Source organism: Macadamia integrifolia, chromosome 9 (genome assembly GCF_013358625.1).
Source record: "Macadamia integrifolia cultivar HAES 741 chromosome 9, SCU_Mint_v3, whole genome shotgun sequence".
Classification (NCBI taxonomy): Eukaryota; Viridiplantae; Streptophyta; class Magnoliopsida; order Proteales; family Proteaceae; genus Macadamia; species Macadamia integrifolia.
The window spans coordinates 18,380,343-18,399,497 of record NC_056565.1 but is presented as its reverse complement, the minus strand read 5'-3'; the positions used below and the strand labels follow the sequence as shown (position 1 = coordinate 18,399,497).

At 38.6% G+C, this 19,155-nt stretch overlaps 1 protein-coding gene and 1 non-coding gene across 3 annotated transcripts in view; one reads left to right on the top strand and one right to left on the bottom strand.

Moving 5' to 3' along the window:
• LOC122090182 (histidine kinase 5-like) overlaps positions 1-285 on the top strand; it is a 44,017-nt gene extending 43,732 nt beyond the window's left edge. For both annotated transcript variants that reach the window (XM_042660030.1, XM_042660031.1), the window contains exon 13: positions 21-285. In XM_042660030.1, the coding sequence (XP_042515964.1) occupies positions 21-146 (126 nt within the window). In that variant the 3' untranslated portion in view covers positions 147-285. The remainder of the gene's footprint in view (positions 1-20) is intronic.
• An 18,310-nt stretch (positions 286-18,595) lies between these two features.
• Positions 18,596-18,702, bottom strand: LOC122090272. Its single transcript, XR_006143511.1, has one exon. It is a non-coding gene; the product is annotated as a small nucleolar RNA R71 (small nucleolar RNA).
• Positions 18,703-19,155: the final 453 nt, after the last annotated feature.

Here is a 19,155-nt window from a genome sequence, read left to right as displayed (position 1 = left end):
ACTGGTTGGTCAAATTGCAGATGACAGCAAATGCAACGGCAGAGAGCTCGGATGAATGCCTTGCAAATGGAATGGACTCATTCATATCCAAACCTGTCACTTTTCAAAAGTTGAAAGAATGTCTTCAACAACATTTACCATATTAAATCCTGTAAATGTAAAGCATGTGTAAAAAATGAATGTAATCTAGGAAAGTTTTGTAATCAGTGTATCATGTGCCTTCTTCCAGCAAATTAGTACCTCATCTTAAACGGTCTTAAATCATTAATTCATTCTCCTTTTTTATATTAACCTTACTTTATATATAAAACTAAGAATTGCTTCATTTCAGGTTTCTTTTGGTTTTCTGGGGATTTCTTCCCAGTGTGCGGAAGATACCATATGTGGAAGTGCAAGTATATCAGGAAAGTAATTATGAAACAAAATTGACACAGAAGCTGGCATCAATTCTAGGAGTATGACAATGACAGACCAGCACTTTGATGAGACAGATATCTTGACAAACTCTGTTGTGAATACCCGACCACCATCAAATGTTTGCAATTCAAACTAACAGTTCCATGCAGTTAAGTGTGAACTAGTGACAATATGAAGGCATTAGTTTCATTCTCTCTCCCCTTCCCTCTTTCTTTTCCTCCACATAAAATCAAGATTGTTAATAACAGATCAATACTAGACTATTTGCAGCCTCTGACATAGCTTGACTTTCTTGTCCAAATGATCAAAGGTATGATGTGGCAAGCTATTAAAAATTTGGAAAAAAAAATTAAAAGTGATATAAGAAGATTACATACAGGATGCTTGCGCGCAACACAAGCAAAGAAGGCTGAATTATGTGGAGTGTAAAGCGCTTTCGAAAAGGGATGTGTCAGGTGGACGAGGTTCCCGCATGTGCGAGATCTAAGGGGGTGAGAACTAGCAGCCTCACCCGAGTATGTTGAGAGGCTGTGTCGATCACGTAATCACCAGGTCACAACATTTGTAATTAACCATTGTACTAAGTGCGCTGCTTAGATATGTACATATTAGTAAGCAGGCTCAGCAGTATATTAGTTCAGTTTGTATCTTTTAACGTGTAATGCTTTGAGCGATTTGGCTCGGTACTAACTATGGATGTATTGAACTCTGTTTCAAGTATGATGTAAGCTTCGGGTTTATTTGCTCATCAGGAAAAGAAAAAAGTGATATAAGAAAGAATACAGCCACTTCAAATGGTCCAATTTTACTGGTCGGGACAAAGTAATGGTTATTTGATAATGGAAAAAAAAAAAAGATGAATATCCCAAATCTGGGCTATTAGACCTGTAAATAGGTCTGGGGCAGCCAAAAACATGCCACATTTTGAAAATTCATAAATTTTATCCATAAACCCAAATTTGGTGGTATATGTGTTGTTGGAAGCTTGTTCCGAAGCAATTGAAAATCATTCTATAAAAAAAAAAAAAAAAAAAAAATTGTGAAATCCTTTTGTGATTCTGCAAGCCCAAAGTGGGTTTTTGTAGAAGATAGTAGTCAAATCAAACCATTTGGTTTAGGAATCCAAGGATATTGACTAGGACATGGCTTACATTGACCCTCTTAAACAAAGAGAGAATCTTGGGAAAGGGTGGAGCATCCAAAATATATTAGGAGGTCTAAGAGGCTACGACAAGAAGCCCAAAAGAAGTCTCAAAATGATTGATTTGGCAGCAATATATTTCCAATCTGGTCGCCCAAGAGTATTTCTAATTTGGCAGTTCAGTTCCATACCCCAACGAAAGCATGTCTAGTCCAAGAAGGTTAGAAAATAGGAGACAAGAAACCAGGTAGGTAGGGTAAGGGATAAATATGTAATCTTCATGTTAGGGTAGTGTTGTCAAGAAAATCTGCACGAGCTAATCTTTACACATAGTGGACAATTTGGACAAAGGAAATGATCAAAGGAGGCTCCAGTGGGGGACTCTTTGACACCTAAGTTAGATTTTAAGTGAACAATAATATGAATTAGAAAAATCAGAATAATAGGCTAAGAGTGAGAAAAAAAAAGACATGGCTCTCTTGTGTGTCGCCCCCCTATTTATGCAGTAGAGTGACCGGTCTTTGGAGCTGTTAACATAATGACCAATGTTCCTCTTGCAATCATTCCCATGATGGATGAGGGAGAGTTAAAGAGAGTCCCTAATTGTTGTTCGCTGGGAGTCGATTCTTCAACAATTACGAAATGATGGACTGATGTCGAAATAGATCCAATCTTTTGCCACGTGTGTTTCGTGAATAGCCAATACCTGCATGACGATAATGAGCTGCTGCCAAAGTGAAGAACTGTTGCCAACGATGAACAATAAGTGACGAGCCGATATCTGTTGCAAAGTCAAAAGAGAAGACCGAAAGAGATAATAGTAGATGTAAAAAAAAGTTTCAGGTATTAGGCGATTTAGGGCTCTACATACGTATGTTTTGGATATGTCACATCCCAATTCCAATAGACCCAACTTACCATTAGGAATACCGGTGGTGTAAATAAGACACGTACCTATCTTATAAACCTACCAGAATTGCTGATAGCGGTACATTAACATTTCACAATCTCACATCACAACCAACCAAAAGCAGCGGAATCAGAGTATAATAGTGAAATCATCAGATATAAATGGGGAAATTGTCTAATGATAAACATAATATCGTTAACCAAGTTATTCTGTTTACAATCCTTCAAGACCTACATATATCAAGTTTAAAACATAATATTCATAGACCTGTATCAAAATAATAAAAAATACGCCGAACACCTCATGGTGCTGCGTATGCACAAAAGTCACAAGCATAGTCCTGGCCATACTCCTCCGCTTTCGACATCCACCAGTTGCTCACTCCGTACTCAGGTCCGGAGGAAAAAGAGTCACTAGCCACAGACACGACCGTACCTGCATCATCATCTAAAAAGTGTGTATACGTGGGGTGAATTTTCCAACTCGCTTAGTGAGGGGTGGGGTCAAGCACATCCAAGCAAGACAATAGCAGTAATAATTTATGATGCATGATTGCGAAAATTAAACACATAGTCCATGATGCTCGTGATATAGTTCATTTATTTATTATCCACCTAACAATACAAACTAAGTCTGGTATATGCTACTATGACATATTAGGTTGTATCCTTCGTCTCGGAACCCCCATCAACTACGCAAGGATACAAACCCTAGCTGTGAATAGAAGCCTATCGGTTCCCGTATGCGTCCATGGGTCACCCAGCAAACCCCTAATAACCCCCTCCTAGCAGTCACGACACTAGTACATCATCGGCCATGCTGGACAGGTTCCCACCTCCGGCAACAATCGCATCATACTGTGGGTGTGGCATTCTAAAAAGGCACATCAAACATATCACAATGCGTTATCCAATATCTCAACCCCTGTTAGCAAGGGTTCGTAGCATATGGAGTGATACCTAACCACATATATGCTGCATGCCTTCATAGTGATACAGTTAGTATGAATTATACGATATCGGCAAGTCCTCGGCCATAAAGTGTAATCCCTTTTCAAATACAGTCCCGGGTACATGATACCAATAAGACTTTGGCCACAAAGTGAAATCCGAGATCGTTTACCTAATCTAGCATACATATCACAGTTGAGTATGGACTATATGACATCGGTACCAATCATCGGTCATGAAGTGCGTCCATTTCCAAATGCAGTCCCGGGGTACACGATACCAGCGAGACCTTGACCACAAAGTGTAACCCATAACTATAACTAACTCTAATGCACATAATCAATGCATAAATACAACATACATACAGAAATCACGGCACCAGTACCACCTTGGCCATGCTGAATTTCGTCTCACACACACAACCAAACACATGACGATCATGGTACCGATACTACCTTGGCCAGACCAGATCCCGTCATATATCTCCATATAGTTCATATTATGATCGTAAAATAACAAATGTAACATATCATCATCGTATTTAAGCAATTACAATTAAACATATAATTCTAAGAATGTGAGCCATTTAATAGTAATAAACATTCCAAAACTAAATATAGTCCATCCCTCACCTGGTTTATGATTGGGTGTGTTCGGGTTCAAGTACGGCCACCAATCGATCAAATCAATTCCGATTTCGGGGCACATACACGTCACTGTCCCAGACACAAAGAGAATCTATCAGTAAGCATCGGGAACATCAGGAGGGACCCATATAGGTCACCCCCAAAGGGTACAGACACTGTCTCCAAGTGACAGTATTGTCATCGGAAACACCCACCGGAAACAGGGCATTTCCACTAGAAATATTAGTCCTGTTTCCGGTGGAGAAGACAGAGAGCACTTAAGGCTCATTTGTCCACTGGAAACAATCTATCGGAAAATGCTATAGTGTTTCATGTGCCATATTTTTTGTGGTAATACAGAAAGGTCCAACTTGAATTGGGGCTTTTCGGCTCAGGCCCAATCGTCAGGATTTATTCTATGGAGTTTATAGGGGATGTTCCTCGTGTCATTCAAAGACAAGGAAATCCCAATTCCATCGAGCCATTTGAGAGATAGGTTAATCGAACGATCAAAACCCTAAGTGGCCATTTGGTGTTTCTTGTTGCCGAAGCTCACTGGACTTGGTTTGAGCTTGGCAACAATATCAGGGAGGTGCAACATGCATTCACTGACTCCAATAGAGTTGTACACAAAAATTCCATCCAACCCTAGCCCTACTTAGGTCGAAATGACTGGAGAGAGTTGTATGTGAGGTTGTACTTACCTCTGGCAATGATTCCGGTAACAAGACGGCAACTGGAACCAAGGTAGGCCTCCAACCTTCTTCTTCTTCCTTCCTCTCCTCTCTTACATTGAGCACAAGGGAAATGAGGATTCATATCCTCATTTCCCAACTTCTAACTTAAGTGGACCTTAGGGTTTGTTTGGGTTGGACCCCTTTTGGACTAATCGGGTTAAAATGAATTTCATAGCACGAGGACCCAACCATTTAGGTTTGTAAAGTGATCACGTCACGAGGAAGGTGTGGAGGATGATTTGAGATCATCCAAAACCATTTACGATGCAAGTGGTGGGAACCATGGGCATCGGAACCCTTACAGTAGCCTGTTAACCCATCGAAAACAGACATCAGATCTAGGCCCAGGCTGCTTCCGGTGGCATATTTTCGGTGGTCAAGATAGCTTGTTATCCCATGGCTGGTCTTGCATGGGTGGTTGCCCTCGGACATGCTTAAGGCCTTTCGACAATTTTGATGATTGTCGGAATTCAAGTGTGGGGAGTTGGGTCACTTACCGTTTAGAATCGGAAGGTATGAATCCCCTCTAGTTAGATAGGCATGCTATGCACGAACATGTGGGGTCATATCTACCCCTTCGGTAATAGACAACAGTGATCCAAAACCTGATCGAACTTCTGATCTTCGATCCAAGGCCTGTCACAACAGGTCAAATTAGACTGGATTAGGGCACGAGTGTAACAGGATAAGTTTTCAACTCCAAATATATATAAGAGTTGATAGAGCCATTATTTGAGACTACAATGGCTCAATTCAACAGCTTAGAATTGCCCTTCCCCCAAAAGTCTCCATTCTGTTTAGGTCTCCTTGACTTGGTCTTTTGGGATTAGGATGAGGCCACATGGCCACGTCACTAACATCTCCCACTTGGCCATGTTGGTTGAATGCACAATATCATTAGTCCCCATTTTTAGGAACATCCATCATGACACATCTATTTTCGTTCTCATTTTCAAGAACAATAAAAACATTATCATGATGAAGAACTTTTAGTTCCTATTTCAGACTTAGACTATTCTAAGTCCAATATATATTCTGAATATATAGTTCAAATTTCAGACTCAGACTGTTCTAAGTCCCATTAAATTTACATACTTAATGTAAGCTTCCGCACGAACTCCCTTTATGATGATCGGTTACCATATCGCTCATAGGTATATAGGTTACTTTAATTTCACCTTTTTCTACTATATCTTGAATATAGTGGTACTATATTTCTATATGTTTTCCCTTCGAGCTATTTGCACCACTGTGTATCAAGCTTATTGTTGCTTGATTATCACTTAATATTTTCACTGGTCCATTTACAAGAGTCCGCCCAAATTCATTTAAATATTGTCTTATCTAGACTATATGAGTACTTGTCATACTACAAGCAACATACTCAGCTTCCTGTGTGTGCCTAGCAACATACCGTTGTTTCTTGCTACCCCAAGAAATTGTCGCACCTCCATATATAAACATATGACCAGATGTGGACTTACAATCATCTCTATCACCTCCAAAGTCAGCATCGAAGTATCCAATAACCTCAAGTTTTCTGCTTGAAAACATAATTTCAAGTGTTTAGTTTCTTTAATATACTTCATAATCCTTTCACAGCTTCCCAATGGGTAGAGCCAAGATTACTTTGGTATCTACATACCAAACTGACTGGATATGTCAAATCCGGTCATGTACACAACATGGCATACATTAAACTACCTACTACCTAGGCATAAGGTACATTCAACTTTTCCTGTCCTTCTTGAGGGCATTGACTTTTTCATAAAGTCTTTCCCAATACAATTGGAGTTTCTGAGTGATTGTAATTCAGCATCCCGAATCTTTTCAACATAGAGTTCAGTCATTTTTCCTGACTCACACAAAATCTTTGTTTTGTTAATATCTCTACTGATTTGAATTCCTAAAATATAGGAGGCTTCCCCCATATCCTTCATTTCAAATATGTTGCTAAGTTTATTTTTGGTTCTGTTTAGTATATCCAAGTCATTTCCAGCTAATAGTATGTCATCAACATACAAGGAGAGAATAGTAAAACTACTCCCACTCTTTAAAATATATACACGGTTGTCCAATTTGTTTGCCACGAATCCTAACTTAAGGACTGTTTTGTGGAATACTAGGTACCACTGACGTGAGGACTACTTTAATCTATACAAAGACTTTTTAGGTCTACATACTTCATCTTCCTTTTCCATTACCTGAAAACCTTCAGGTTGTCGCATATATATGGTTTCTTCTAACTTGCCATTGAGAAAGGCGATTTTCACATCCATCTGGAATAATTCTAAGTTTAAATGTGCGATAAGTGCCAATATCAATCTAATAGAGGTAAAATTTTACTACTGGCGAATAAGTTTCCTGGTCGTTTATTCCTCCCTTCTATGTATATCCTTTTACAACTAACAGGCCCTTGAATTTATCAACAAACCCATTTATTTTATACTTTTTCTTAAGTACCCATTTGCAACATATGTCATTTCTACCCTTCGGTAAGTCACAAAGTTCCTATAGTTGATTCTTTGTGATAGAATCAATTTCCTTCCGCATGGCATTCCACCATTCACCCGATTCTCAAGATTTCATCGCTTCGCCATAGGTTACAGAATTGACTACTTTTTCACGTCTGTGTCAACTGTATGACAAGATGACTCACATAGATAAAGGTAGTAGTCATCTAAATAAGTTGGGGGTACTCTAGTTCTTTTACCCCCACTTACCCTAGGTTCTAGGTCCTGTCCCTGATGATCACCTTGATCTTCAGGAACATGGATTCCTTGATAAAAATTTCTGATTTCTCTTGACGATCAACATCATAGTCATCGTCAATGACATGCAGGGGTACTACATCCTCCTGTTGTGGTTTCACTTCTAGTTTCTCTAGAAATTCTGCATCACAGCTCTCAGTTACCCCTTTTTCAGGGTGATAGAACCTATATCCCTTTGATCCTTCAGAATATCCTATGAACTTGGATTTAATCATTCTAGAATCCAACTTGTTCCTATATGGTTCAGGTATTAGTTCATAGGCTATTGATCCCCACTTCCTTAGATTTTCTAAGTTTGATTTTCTACCTGTCCACATTTCATAGGGAGTAGTCTCAACAGATTTGGTAGAAATTTTGTTTAAGATATAATTTACTGTGAGAATGACCTCTCCCTAGAACTCCTTAGAGAGAGAAAATGCGACATGCAACGCACTACATTAAGTAGTGTTATATTTTGTCTTTCAGCCACACCATTCTGTTGTGGTGTGAAAGACATGGCCTTTTGTTTAATGATTCCATGTTCCTCACAGAATTTTTCAAACTCTGTGGAGTTATACTCTCCACCACGATCGGTTCTTGGAACCTTAATATTCATTCTCAAATGATTTTGTACTTTAGTTTTGTAGCGTCTGAGACATTCAAATGCTTCAGATTTTCTAATAAGTAAATAAATATACCCATATTTAGATAAGTCATCTGTGAATGTGATAAAGTAAGTTTTACCACTATGGGTACTCATATATAGTGACCCATAGATGTTAGAGTTTACCACTTTGAGAAGTTCCTTTGCTCTCACTCCCACTGGAAAGGGTTTCCTAGTCATTTTGTCAGAGAAATAATGTTCGCATCCATCATATTCTACTTTAGACAACTTAGGAACTAACCCCAATTTAATTATTTGTTGCATTTTCTTAATTCTAGGGTGTCCCAGTCTCATATGCCACATGTATGAATCAATAAGGTTTGCTCAATCAATATACTAATGACCCAGATGCATTTTCATTAATAATATCAGTGGTTACATTGAAAACATTTTCAACAATGGAAAGTAAAAATAAATCCTGCTCAGGGACAAATCATCCTGAAGCAAAAAAATAACGATGTTTTCCAATGGTGACTCAATGCCTATGAAGCTCACATCAAGGCCCTTCTTAACAAGGGCGGGAATAAAAATCAAATTCCAATGCATGTCAGGGGCATAAATTATATCCTTCAGATGGAAATTAGCCTTCTCGAGGTCAAGCACATAGTTTACAACACCTCGAACTTTGCTGTACAAGTTATTTCCCATGAAGATCTTATGGTCACTAGGTGCAAGAGGCTTCATCTCTTGTTGTCCTCTTGTGGTCTTTTCAATGTGATGTGTTGCACCTGAATCGATCCACCACCCCTCATACTGTTCTCCAGATAAATTACACTCAACTGTGCTAATAAACTCTTTCTGCTGAGTGTTTGGTGGTGGTGCAAGTGCAATATTTCTTTTGTTCCTTTTCTTAGGGCAAGAAGCCCTACAATGATTGAATTTTTCACATTCATAACATGCTCCAGGTGGCACCTTTTAAAATTTCCTCGACTTCATTTTTCCTTTCCCCTTGAACTTATTCTGGTTATTATTGGGGCAGAGCTGGTTGGTATTATGATGGAACCGATGATGATGTGCCAGTGATTCTACTTGGTCAATCTTTAACTGAGTTGGGTTGGACTAAGTTATATGTAATTCATCCCATAGACTTTGTCATTATACATTGTTGATATTATTGCAGTTGTTGGGGAAGTTTATTAAGAGTGAGATTGTCCCCCAGGATTCTCAGTGCAATTTGTGCCATTGCCCAAGAAGGGGGCAAACTGTTAATTATAGTGGTTACTTGGTAGTTATCTGACACCTCTGATCCTGCATTAACCAAGTCTTGAGCCATAACTAGTATTTTATTGATATGATCCACAACATCCTCACCCTCAGTCATTCTATAACTATTATATCTGTGAGTCAAAATTTTGAGTGTGGGCTTCAGTTTTTACATCATACTTCGCCTTCATAGCTACCATTACTGATTTTGTTGTTATGTGTCTGTTAAACACCTTCATCAAATGGTCTTCCATTTTCAATAGGATCATGCTTTAATCTCTACAAGGGTAACATTATCTCCAACCACGGGTTTTGATTCTAGAACATGGTCCATCTTCTCGTATATCATTACATGTGTGATTTTCATGTTCCAGGTTTAATAGTTCAACTCATTGAGTCTCTCAAGGTTGTTGATTTCATGAGACAGGTTTTTCGTCCAATGATGATGTTCTAGAAAATGAATAAATAAATTTAGTTCACTCTATGTTTCCCCACAATAGTTTTAAAAGAAATATGAATTGAATAATTTTTTCTATTTTATTTTACGTTAAATTCCAATTCCTTATGGCTTGAAACGAGCCAAAAGAAAGAATACTAATGTGTTAGGTGACAAGTGGAATAATATTTAAATTACTAATTCTTTTATGATTTCAATATTTTATTATAGTGTCAAGGTTCAGTTCAATGTAATTAGCATAACATATATTAATGATATAAAAAAAACTAATTTAATCGGTTATGTAAACTAGAGATTAAGATTAGTAATCCCCCTTTCTATTATTATTATTATCCTATTAACCCGGCAACAAAGACCTTGAAAGGTTCTTAATTGGTTTATAGAAGGTTAAAAAAAAGACAGTAACAACAATGTACTTTAACAATGATTAAAAAACAGTATCAACAATGTAAACAACAATGTACCTTAACAATGATTAAAAAACAGTAACATATATTCTGGAGTAATGAAATAATAAAAAGTGGAGCAATATGATATGCTTAATTAATCAATTTGCAAACCTATTTAATTAACATGACATATATTATTAAAGACAAGGAGTATTTATTTTAAAATAATCAACAAATTAATATTTTAAACCAACTCAGCCAGCATGATATGTGACATTGAACACTTAATAAACAATTAGGTCCAGCTAGCATGATATAAACAATTAATATTAAAGACTAGGAGCACTTAATTCTAAAGCAACAAAACTACTATAGGATACCCAGAAGAGGTTATGTGATGTTAAATAAAAAAATAATATTATAAGGTGGGTGAATTGCACTTACTGTGGTGTTGGTAGGCCAATCCGTTTCCCAGATCCAAGCATTGTAGATTTGATGCTGGGATTTGATATGATATTATGATTACAACCTCTTTCTCTCTATTATTTCCAAGCTTCCACTATCGATCTTCTCTGTGATCGATTCTAAGATGTGGATCAGATCTTGCAAGAGAAAAAGAAGACGAGATGGCCGAAAGAGATCTTGTATCAGATATGACTCGACTCTGATACTAGCGAATAGTCGATACCTGCATGACGATGACGAGCTGCTGTCATAGTGAAGAACTGTTGCTGACGATGAGCACTAAGTGACGAGTTGATATCTGTTGCAAAGTCAAAAAAGAAGACCAAAAGAGATACTAGCAGTTGTAAAAAAAAATTTTTGATTTAGGGCTCCACATACATATGTTTTGGATAAGTTTCCAACTCCAAATATATAGGAGTTGATAGAGCTATTATTGGAGACTACAATGGCTTAATTCAATAATGTGGAATCGCCATTCCCCCAAAAGTCTTCATTCCGTTTAGGTCTCTTTGACCTGTTCTTTTGGGATTAGGATGAGGCCACATGGCCACATCAATAACACTTCGCTCGTTGGTTGGGTGATTTAATGCATATCAGATGCCCCTAACTCCTTCAAGTATGAAAGGACAAAAAGAGTAAAATGCACTTCCTCTTTTCTAAGATTGGCCCTTATTGCAGCAAGAAATCATCCTAGGCTTTCTGTACAGCCCTGCACAAAAGAACATATATAAGAGAGTGAGTGTTGGGCTGATCTGAGAAGGGACCCTCTAATGTCTATGTTAGATCTCTCTGCAAACAGTCATTTCGAGTAAAATGATAAAGTCTCGATCGTTCTGAAGGGGGCCTTACCTAGGTATTTATAGTTGTAGGGTGGCGTTCTTGGTGAGTCTCAACTTGGCAGGTATCCTAATCCTGGTGGGAGTCTCAGTATAGTAAGAGTTATACTTGGAGAGTGTGTGGACAATGGATATTCTATGTAGGAAGCTTCCTTGATCGGTAAGGGATTCCCCTTCTTTTTAGGGATGATTAGGATCGCTTATTACTGATCTTTCATGATTAGGAAAGATCCTTCCTTGCTTGGAGTTCAAGTGTTTGATTGAGTGTGGATTTCATTTCCTTGTGGTGATAAATTGTTTCCTTTATCAAGGATTCTTTGAGTGGTCATAGGTAGCTTGGTCTCTTAGTTGCCGAGCCACAGATGTGGATTTGGTGATGACCAATCCTTGGGTTGGCGCTAGTTCGTTTGTTTGCTCCTTAAGACTAGTTCAGCCTTGGCTTTATCACCCATTCCCAACAATGATGACTTACAGGGTGTGGATGCGATCTATGCTTTTGGTAGGTGGAGAATTCGGCCTTCAAATCAACTCTAGCTCAACCTAAAACCCTAGACCCTAGTCAACCGAAATCCTAAATCATACGAGGACAAACAATGCCCAATCTTATGGTGCTCGATGCTAACACATTATACATTGAGGAATCGAACCTAAGTATTCTCCAACAGTGTGAGAACAACTTGAAAAAATGATTAATGGATGTCCCCAGGGTGTAACAGGGTAAGAGCCATTCCTTTTGAATCCCTAATCATTTTGAGCTGAAAAGAGGCTTGGCAACCATACTGATGGATAGTACTTAGAAAGACGATTTCAATGGCATATGGTGTGCGAACATTGGACCACCAGAAATCCCAAAATCACACCCTAGAAGCCAGAAGCCAGAAGCCAGAAGCCCTATGGAGGATAGGATCAACATCTATCTAATACAAGGAATATTCTTTTCTCGTGGACCCAAGAAAAGTTCAAGGCCCTGATAAATTTTTGCGGCCCCATGAATTTCACCCTTTTGGGTCTAAATCTCTATAAAAGGGGGATTATTCACCCATCTCAAGACACACACGGTTCTACCCTTTCACCTACCCTCCTCTTTGTGAGCTACCTACCCTCCCAAGTGTCCTAAAGTATGAGAAAGACCTTCAGCCTTCGCTTTTCCCATCCTAACCTCCGTCAGCTGTAGTTGCCAAAATACTTGCCAATCCTATTACCTCAATTTACGAGCAAGAACGAACAAGGCTAGCAACCCCTTAAGGAGGCATCCACCATGCCGAGGGCTTTCCCTTGTAGACACCAAATTTTGTCACCCACCCCGACAATGATAACAAACAAGGAACGATCATGGTTCGTGCTTTACATCATAAGGGAATCTAGGTCTTTTGTGATGACTCAGACATCTGCAGTAAGTCATAACCATAATCCAATTAGAAACCCTAGTCCAATCCTAAACCCAACAGTGACCAGAAATCACCAATCATCCTAAAACCCTAATTCAGCCCAAAATCCTAATCTAGCCCAAAACCCTAATCCGACCTAAGGCCAATTTTGGACTTGATCTCATGGCACATGATAGCAACGTATCATATATTGATGAATAGATTCTAAATGCTCTTTGATGGTGTGGGGATGACATGAATAAGGATTGTTGAAAAAATCCCAGCTTGCAGAAGGGTAGAAGAACCTTATTTTCTATTCTTATTTTTTTACGAGTGAAAAAGGAGCTCAAAATCCATGCCATTGGATAATGCTCGGAAAAAATATTTTGACGATATATCGCACACGAAAATTGGACCACTATTTTCTATTCTTGGTGGGTCCGCCACTTTTTCTTGACAAAAATGGCCCAGCACATGAAAAATTTACATTTTAGGAAGTAAAATCAGTCTGACTCACAAAAAATTACCATTTTGGGCGACAGACTTATCAAAAAATTTACCACTTTTGGCACTAGTCCGGACACCTATAAATAGTGCTCCATTTTCAAAAAAAAGAAGAGGAGAAAAAAAAAAAAAAAGAAAAGAGGAAGAAAAAAATGGAGAGAATTGTGAAAAAAAAGTGCAAGAAGGGAGAAGAGACACGAAAAAAGAATGTGGAGAAGAGAAGAGTGGAAGTGAAAAAATTCCTCCCCTTTCAAGTCCTTGAGAGATGTGCCAAAATGTTGAGATGTCATCAAAGGCCTAGATTCCCCAATGAAGAAAAGCAAGTAGCCGAGATCATTCTCACCTGAGTCCGGAATCTTCATCAGAGTCGCCAACACATCAACCGGGGTCCGCCCCTCTTGACTCAAAACAGGGGTTAAGGTCAGGTTAAATTTCTTAACAAAGTCAGAATAATGTATATCTTTCTTTTGACTTGGGGCTTATATAATGTTGTATATTAAGGTCTAGTCATACATGTGGGTTAGGATATATAAGGGGAATATTTGAATTTATGCATTTAATAGGAAGACCGGTTCAATTGGGTGAAGTGGGTGCCTAATACTTTTCCAACTTCATAACCTGGCTCTTACCCTCATCTTTGGACCAGATCGAGTCGATCTTGGGCCCGTTCTTTTGGAGTGGGCCCACATCCCGGCTCCTAGGCCCAAACCCTAGGTGGCGACTTCAAATCTTTATGATTCCCAATCCCCATATTGGCCATTAGTTTATTATTGAAAAAATCACCTAACCAAGAAGGAATGAGCTATTCATGAAATAGGCCTCCATGTGTTATCCCGAGCGGTGATACGGGGGCGCAATGCCCACGGATTGCGCTTGCTACCCTCACATCCAAGAATTTACTGCTCGTGTTCTAACCTACACTGTAAAAATAAAGAGAGATAGAAAATGAGGGAGCACTTTGAGAAATTGGAAAACATGATTCGAAGTGGAAAAAGTAAAGAAGGGCAAGCTATAGATCCTAATGATATGAGTTTATTTTCCAGAGCAAGGAGTTCCAAAAAATTCAAGTGGCAGAGTGATAGGTTTAAGGAGTTAGGAGATCTCAAGGTTAACTTGAAGGTTTTTGTAAGCATTGCCATGGGGGTTTTCCTTATCAATACTCACTCATTTGGAGCTAGAGGGATGTAGGGATCATGGATCAACCATACTCCAGCTCCAATTGAGCTCAATTAATGAAAAATACAGTAATTAGAGAAGAATTGGGAGAAGTTCTTACTTATTTGACTTGAAAAATTCAGCAAGAAGCTATTTCATGCAATAAACCCGAAATTGACTGCATGCATTCACCATTCCCAACTCTAATTACTATAATCTTAGCATGAGTGATGTTTTCCCCAAATTTTAGGGCTCCTAGAGATGGGTTAGAGTGAGTCTAGGTCTTTGAACCCACTCTGAAAACCCAAACTCAGCAACTATGAGCTGCAATTCAACTCAAGAAACCAACAAATGAATTCAAACCCCACATTCAGGAAATTCCTAGCATGCTGCTACCAATTTCAGCATGATATAATAAGGTTAGGACTAGGAATTAGCTTACCTAGAGTGTAAGCTGCCTTAACCTATCCCAGAATGCTGCTCAAACCTTCGTCTCCTCTTCTTTCCTCCTCTTCTTCTCCTCTTCCTCTCCTTGCTGTCCACCAAATTTCACAATAAACGGAGTGAACAGTGGCAAGATATGAGTTTACGTAGTGCAGCCTAATTAGTCCTTAGGACCTCTTTGGCTGAACACCTATAAACATAATTTTCATTTAAAGTTTAATATCTAAGGCTAGACCCCACCAATTGCCAATCTATGTGGTAAGATTTGATCAGCATTAGGACCCCCTACAAGCTGGGTGAACATGAGGGTCATAGTTGTAGGGCTATGGGCCGCACAGAGGATAGGTGTCCAAGAGCTACCCTGTACAACACCAACAGCCAGCTAGTGGGACCTACTGGTGGGCTTCTGTACAACTCTGTCCAGCTGGTCCACCTACTATTTTGAACCCCCCATAAAAAATCTTGTTATGATTCTTACCTTTTGGTCCACTAGTCTTAGAATGCTTTCCAATATAGCTGGCAGGAGGTACATTGACAAGGGGGTCGTCTTAGGCTTTCAAGAATTCCACCATTGCTAACTGCCCATCTAAGATGCTTCTCACTTCTAACTCCTTCTCTGAATAGTAGAAATACAAGCTATATCAGATTAGGGTATCACATGATGGTTTTTGTATGCTTATCTTCTGAGGGACATGCTGGTGGACAGTTAAAGCAACTCCCTGAAGAATTAGGGTGTCCTAGTGAAGGGATTGGGGGACTTCAATGGCAAGAAGGGCACTCCAATGAGAAGGCACAGCGAGACATGGTGGTTATTACTGATGGCTCTTGCATAAGGAGATGCTCTTTGGAGATTGATGAACACATTTATGTGTGAAATATTAGGTTGTAAAGCATGCATTTTTACATACTTATAATGGAGCTACCTTGGGTTTTTCTTTCCTTTTGCAGGTTTTGTATTTAAAAGGGTTTAGGGTCTATCAGCCACCATATCTCCAATTTCACACGTAAAGAGGTTCCATTTTTTTTAAAGTCATGGAAAGGACGAAATTCTAAGCAAGGTGGACGTGTCGCATTAAAAGTACACATTCTTTTTAGCACCCGTATACGTGATTGTTCTTTTCGGGCTAGAAAAAGAATAATGGACCAGACCAGAACAGAACTGAGATGCAGGCCCAGCCCTTTTGCAATTGTCCCATGGGTATAAAAGACATTCCAGTGGCCAACAAAGATGGAGGGACCCACCTTAGGCGTTGAAGATACTCTCTCTCCTCCACCTTGGGCGTTACACTATCTCTCCTACTTTGTGGATATTTGTTGAAGATCTTCTCCTCTCTCCTACTTTCCACTTGCTTAAAGGTCAAGGGCATGGATGGAACTTCCATATAAAATAGAAGATTGTCCAAATCATTCAAGCAAGAATAGAAAATCGTCCAAGAGGGGCTACGCAAGTTTGAAGAAGAAAAGAAAGAGATAAAATCATTTCCTATTTTATCTCTCTATCTCTCCCAATCCCAACTAAATTGAAACCTAAAAAGCCAAATTGTTCTTTTTCCTTTTCCCCCCTACTTTCCCCCCTACCCTCCACCTCATCACAGTCGATCCTAAAAATATCCACATTGGGCGTTCTCTTCTCTCTCCTATTCCCTATAAAAGAGAATCATCCAAATCCAAGGAGGACGTTCACTTCTCTAATTTAGCTGTGCAATCTCTCTCTCTCTCTCTCTCTCTCTCTCTCTCTCGCTCTAGTTCTTCTTATTTGTTTTTGCTTCAAGCCCTTTTGTAATTAGTTTTATTTAATTAATGCAAGTCTTTTATTTATTTTTGTTTATGCTATTCAAATTGTAAATTTTAATTTTCTAGTTCAAGGCTTAGATCTAGGTGATAAGAACCAAGCTTTGGAGCATCTCTTTTCAAGTGCAGTTTCTCTTTAAGATTTGTTTTCTCCAGACCTAGCAATTTCAGATTTGGTTTATTCCAAATCTGATTTTTAGGGCTGGTAGTATTTCAAATCAACCAAGTTTTAATTCAAGAATTGAAGTTTGTGTAGGTAGGCTTCTACAGTAGTCTTCTCATCCCCTCTTCTTGCTACCCATTATTCTTAATTTAGGATTTTAATTTTCACTTTTACTTTGTTGGCTTCCCTTTCCCCCAAGGTTCTTGGCTAGATGATGTTTTGGCTTTGCCTCTCTCTAGCCATAGAACCATCTTTTTACTTTTGTTATTATATTACATCCCTTTCCCTAAAGCTAAGCAGAAAAGCCCTTTTAAGAGTTAATCTCTGGTTAAGTAGGGAAGCTCATACTATTTGCGGTGCATCTCTCAGGCTAAGTAGAGAAATTTACTTGTGTGCCTCTCTCTAGCTCTATTCCCTTTCTTTGCACTTTTATTTATTTTATTTTATTTCAGCCTTTTTTCTTTTACTTTTTCTTTATTGCTTTTTATTTATTTGCTTTGAGTATTTAAATTCCTAGATGATGAATGGTTAGGGTTAGATGTGAATGGTTAGATTTTTAATGTCAATTTCAATTCTAATTTCCCTAGTTGTGTTGGTTAGGACATTCTTTTAGATGCATTTGTTTTAGGACAGTAGTTAGGAGTAGATCACAATCATCAATTTGTACACTTTCGCGTTACTAGAAGAAGCCAAAAATAAAGTGGCTGCCTCCTTGTGTTCGACTCGTAACTAAGATGATCCATACGCTTGTGGTTAATTTTTAATTTTAAACAAGTTTTTGGTGCCATTGCTGGGGAGACAGTTTCATATTATTTTTCACTTTCTTTTATTAAATCGGAGTGTTTTTTTTTTTTTCATTATTTATTGAATTCCTATGAAAAACAACTTGCAATAGTAGTTGTATCGGCGGAGATCACCAAGCCTCACAGTACGGTAAATGCAGGTTTTGCCCTGTAGCAGTACCTCAGGAATTGAGTAACCCCGGATCACTACCAGTAAGCTCACAAAAAAAATTCATAAAATAATAATAATAATAATTTTCATTCTTTTGTGCTTGTGGTAGTCTTATTCTAGTTGTGGGTAGTGTTCTGTTGCATGAGTGTTGGGTGAGTACGTAATACTATGAATCGGTTAGGAAGAAGAAATCCAACAAGTAGGGACCCTATACGTATACTCTCATCGGTACCTTTCAATATGGGAGACCAAGCTACCCTTCTAGAATATACCAACCTAGACCAACAGCAAAACCATCCACCATAACCCCCTCCTCCTACTCTAAAAGATAAGTTCTACCCTACTAGTACAACCCAACCTTCCTACATAGTTCTACTATGAGCCCAGGGTAATAATTATCAGCTCAAATCTTAGTTCATCACTATGTTGCCCCATTTCTATGGGCTAACCTCTGAGGATGCATACTTATTCCTCAAGGTGTTTGAAGAGGTATGTGTTCCAATTAAGATCCAACAACTTTATGATGATGCTATTAAGCTTAGATTCATCACTTTTGTATGGAAAGACCAAGCTAAGAAGTGGTTGTATGAGTTACCCACAAATTCCATAATTATATGTGAACAATTCACAGTTGTCTTCCTCAAGAAGTTTTTTTCAACTCACAAGACCAAGAAGCTTAGAAGTGATATCCTCCAATTTAGGCAAAAGCCTAGTGAGTCTTTTTCTAAACTTATGGAGAGATTCAAAGATCTACTCTAGGAATGTCCTCACCATGGCCTAGACTTATGGCATTTATGCTAAATAATTTATGAGGGTATTGATTACCCAACTAAACAAGTGTTAGAGTCTATATGCCCTGGGGATTTACATCCTTTATAGATGAAGGAGAGGCATGAGAATTCTTACTTGACTTAGTTGACAAAACCCGTGAGTGGGAATGAACCCAAGAAAGTGAAAGAACCATAGGAGAAAAATGATATTTTGTGGATGAGTTAGTAGCTAAGGAAGCCCACTTGGATAGCCTAATAAAAAAGATTGAGGTTATTGTTCCTAAAGAGCCATCATCAGTCATTTTTGTTAAGATGTGCAGTTGGTGCCAGTCCCCTAGACATGTTATAAAAGAATGCCCCAACACCTCTGGGGGCACTTCCAATGAAAGTGTTAATGCCTTATATCAGAATAATCCATATAGTAACACTTAGAATCTAGGGTGGAGAAATTACCAAAATTAC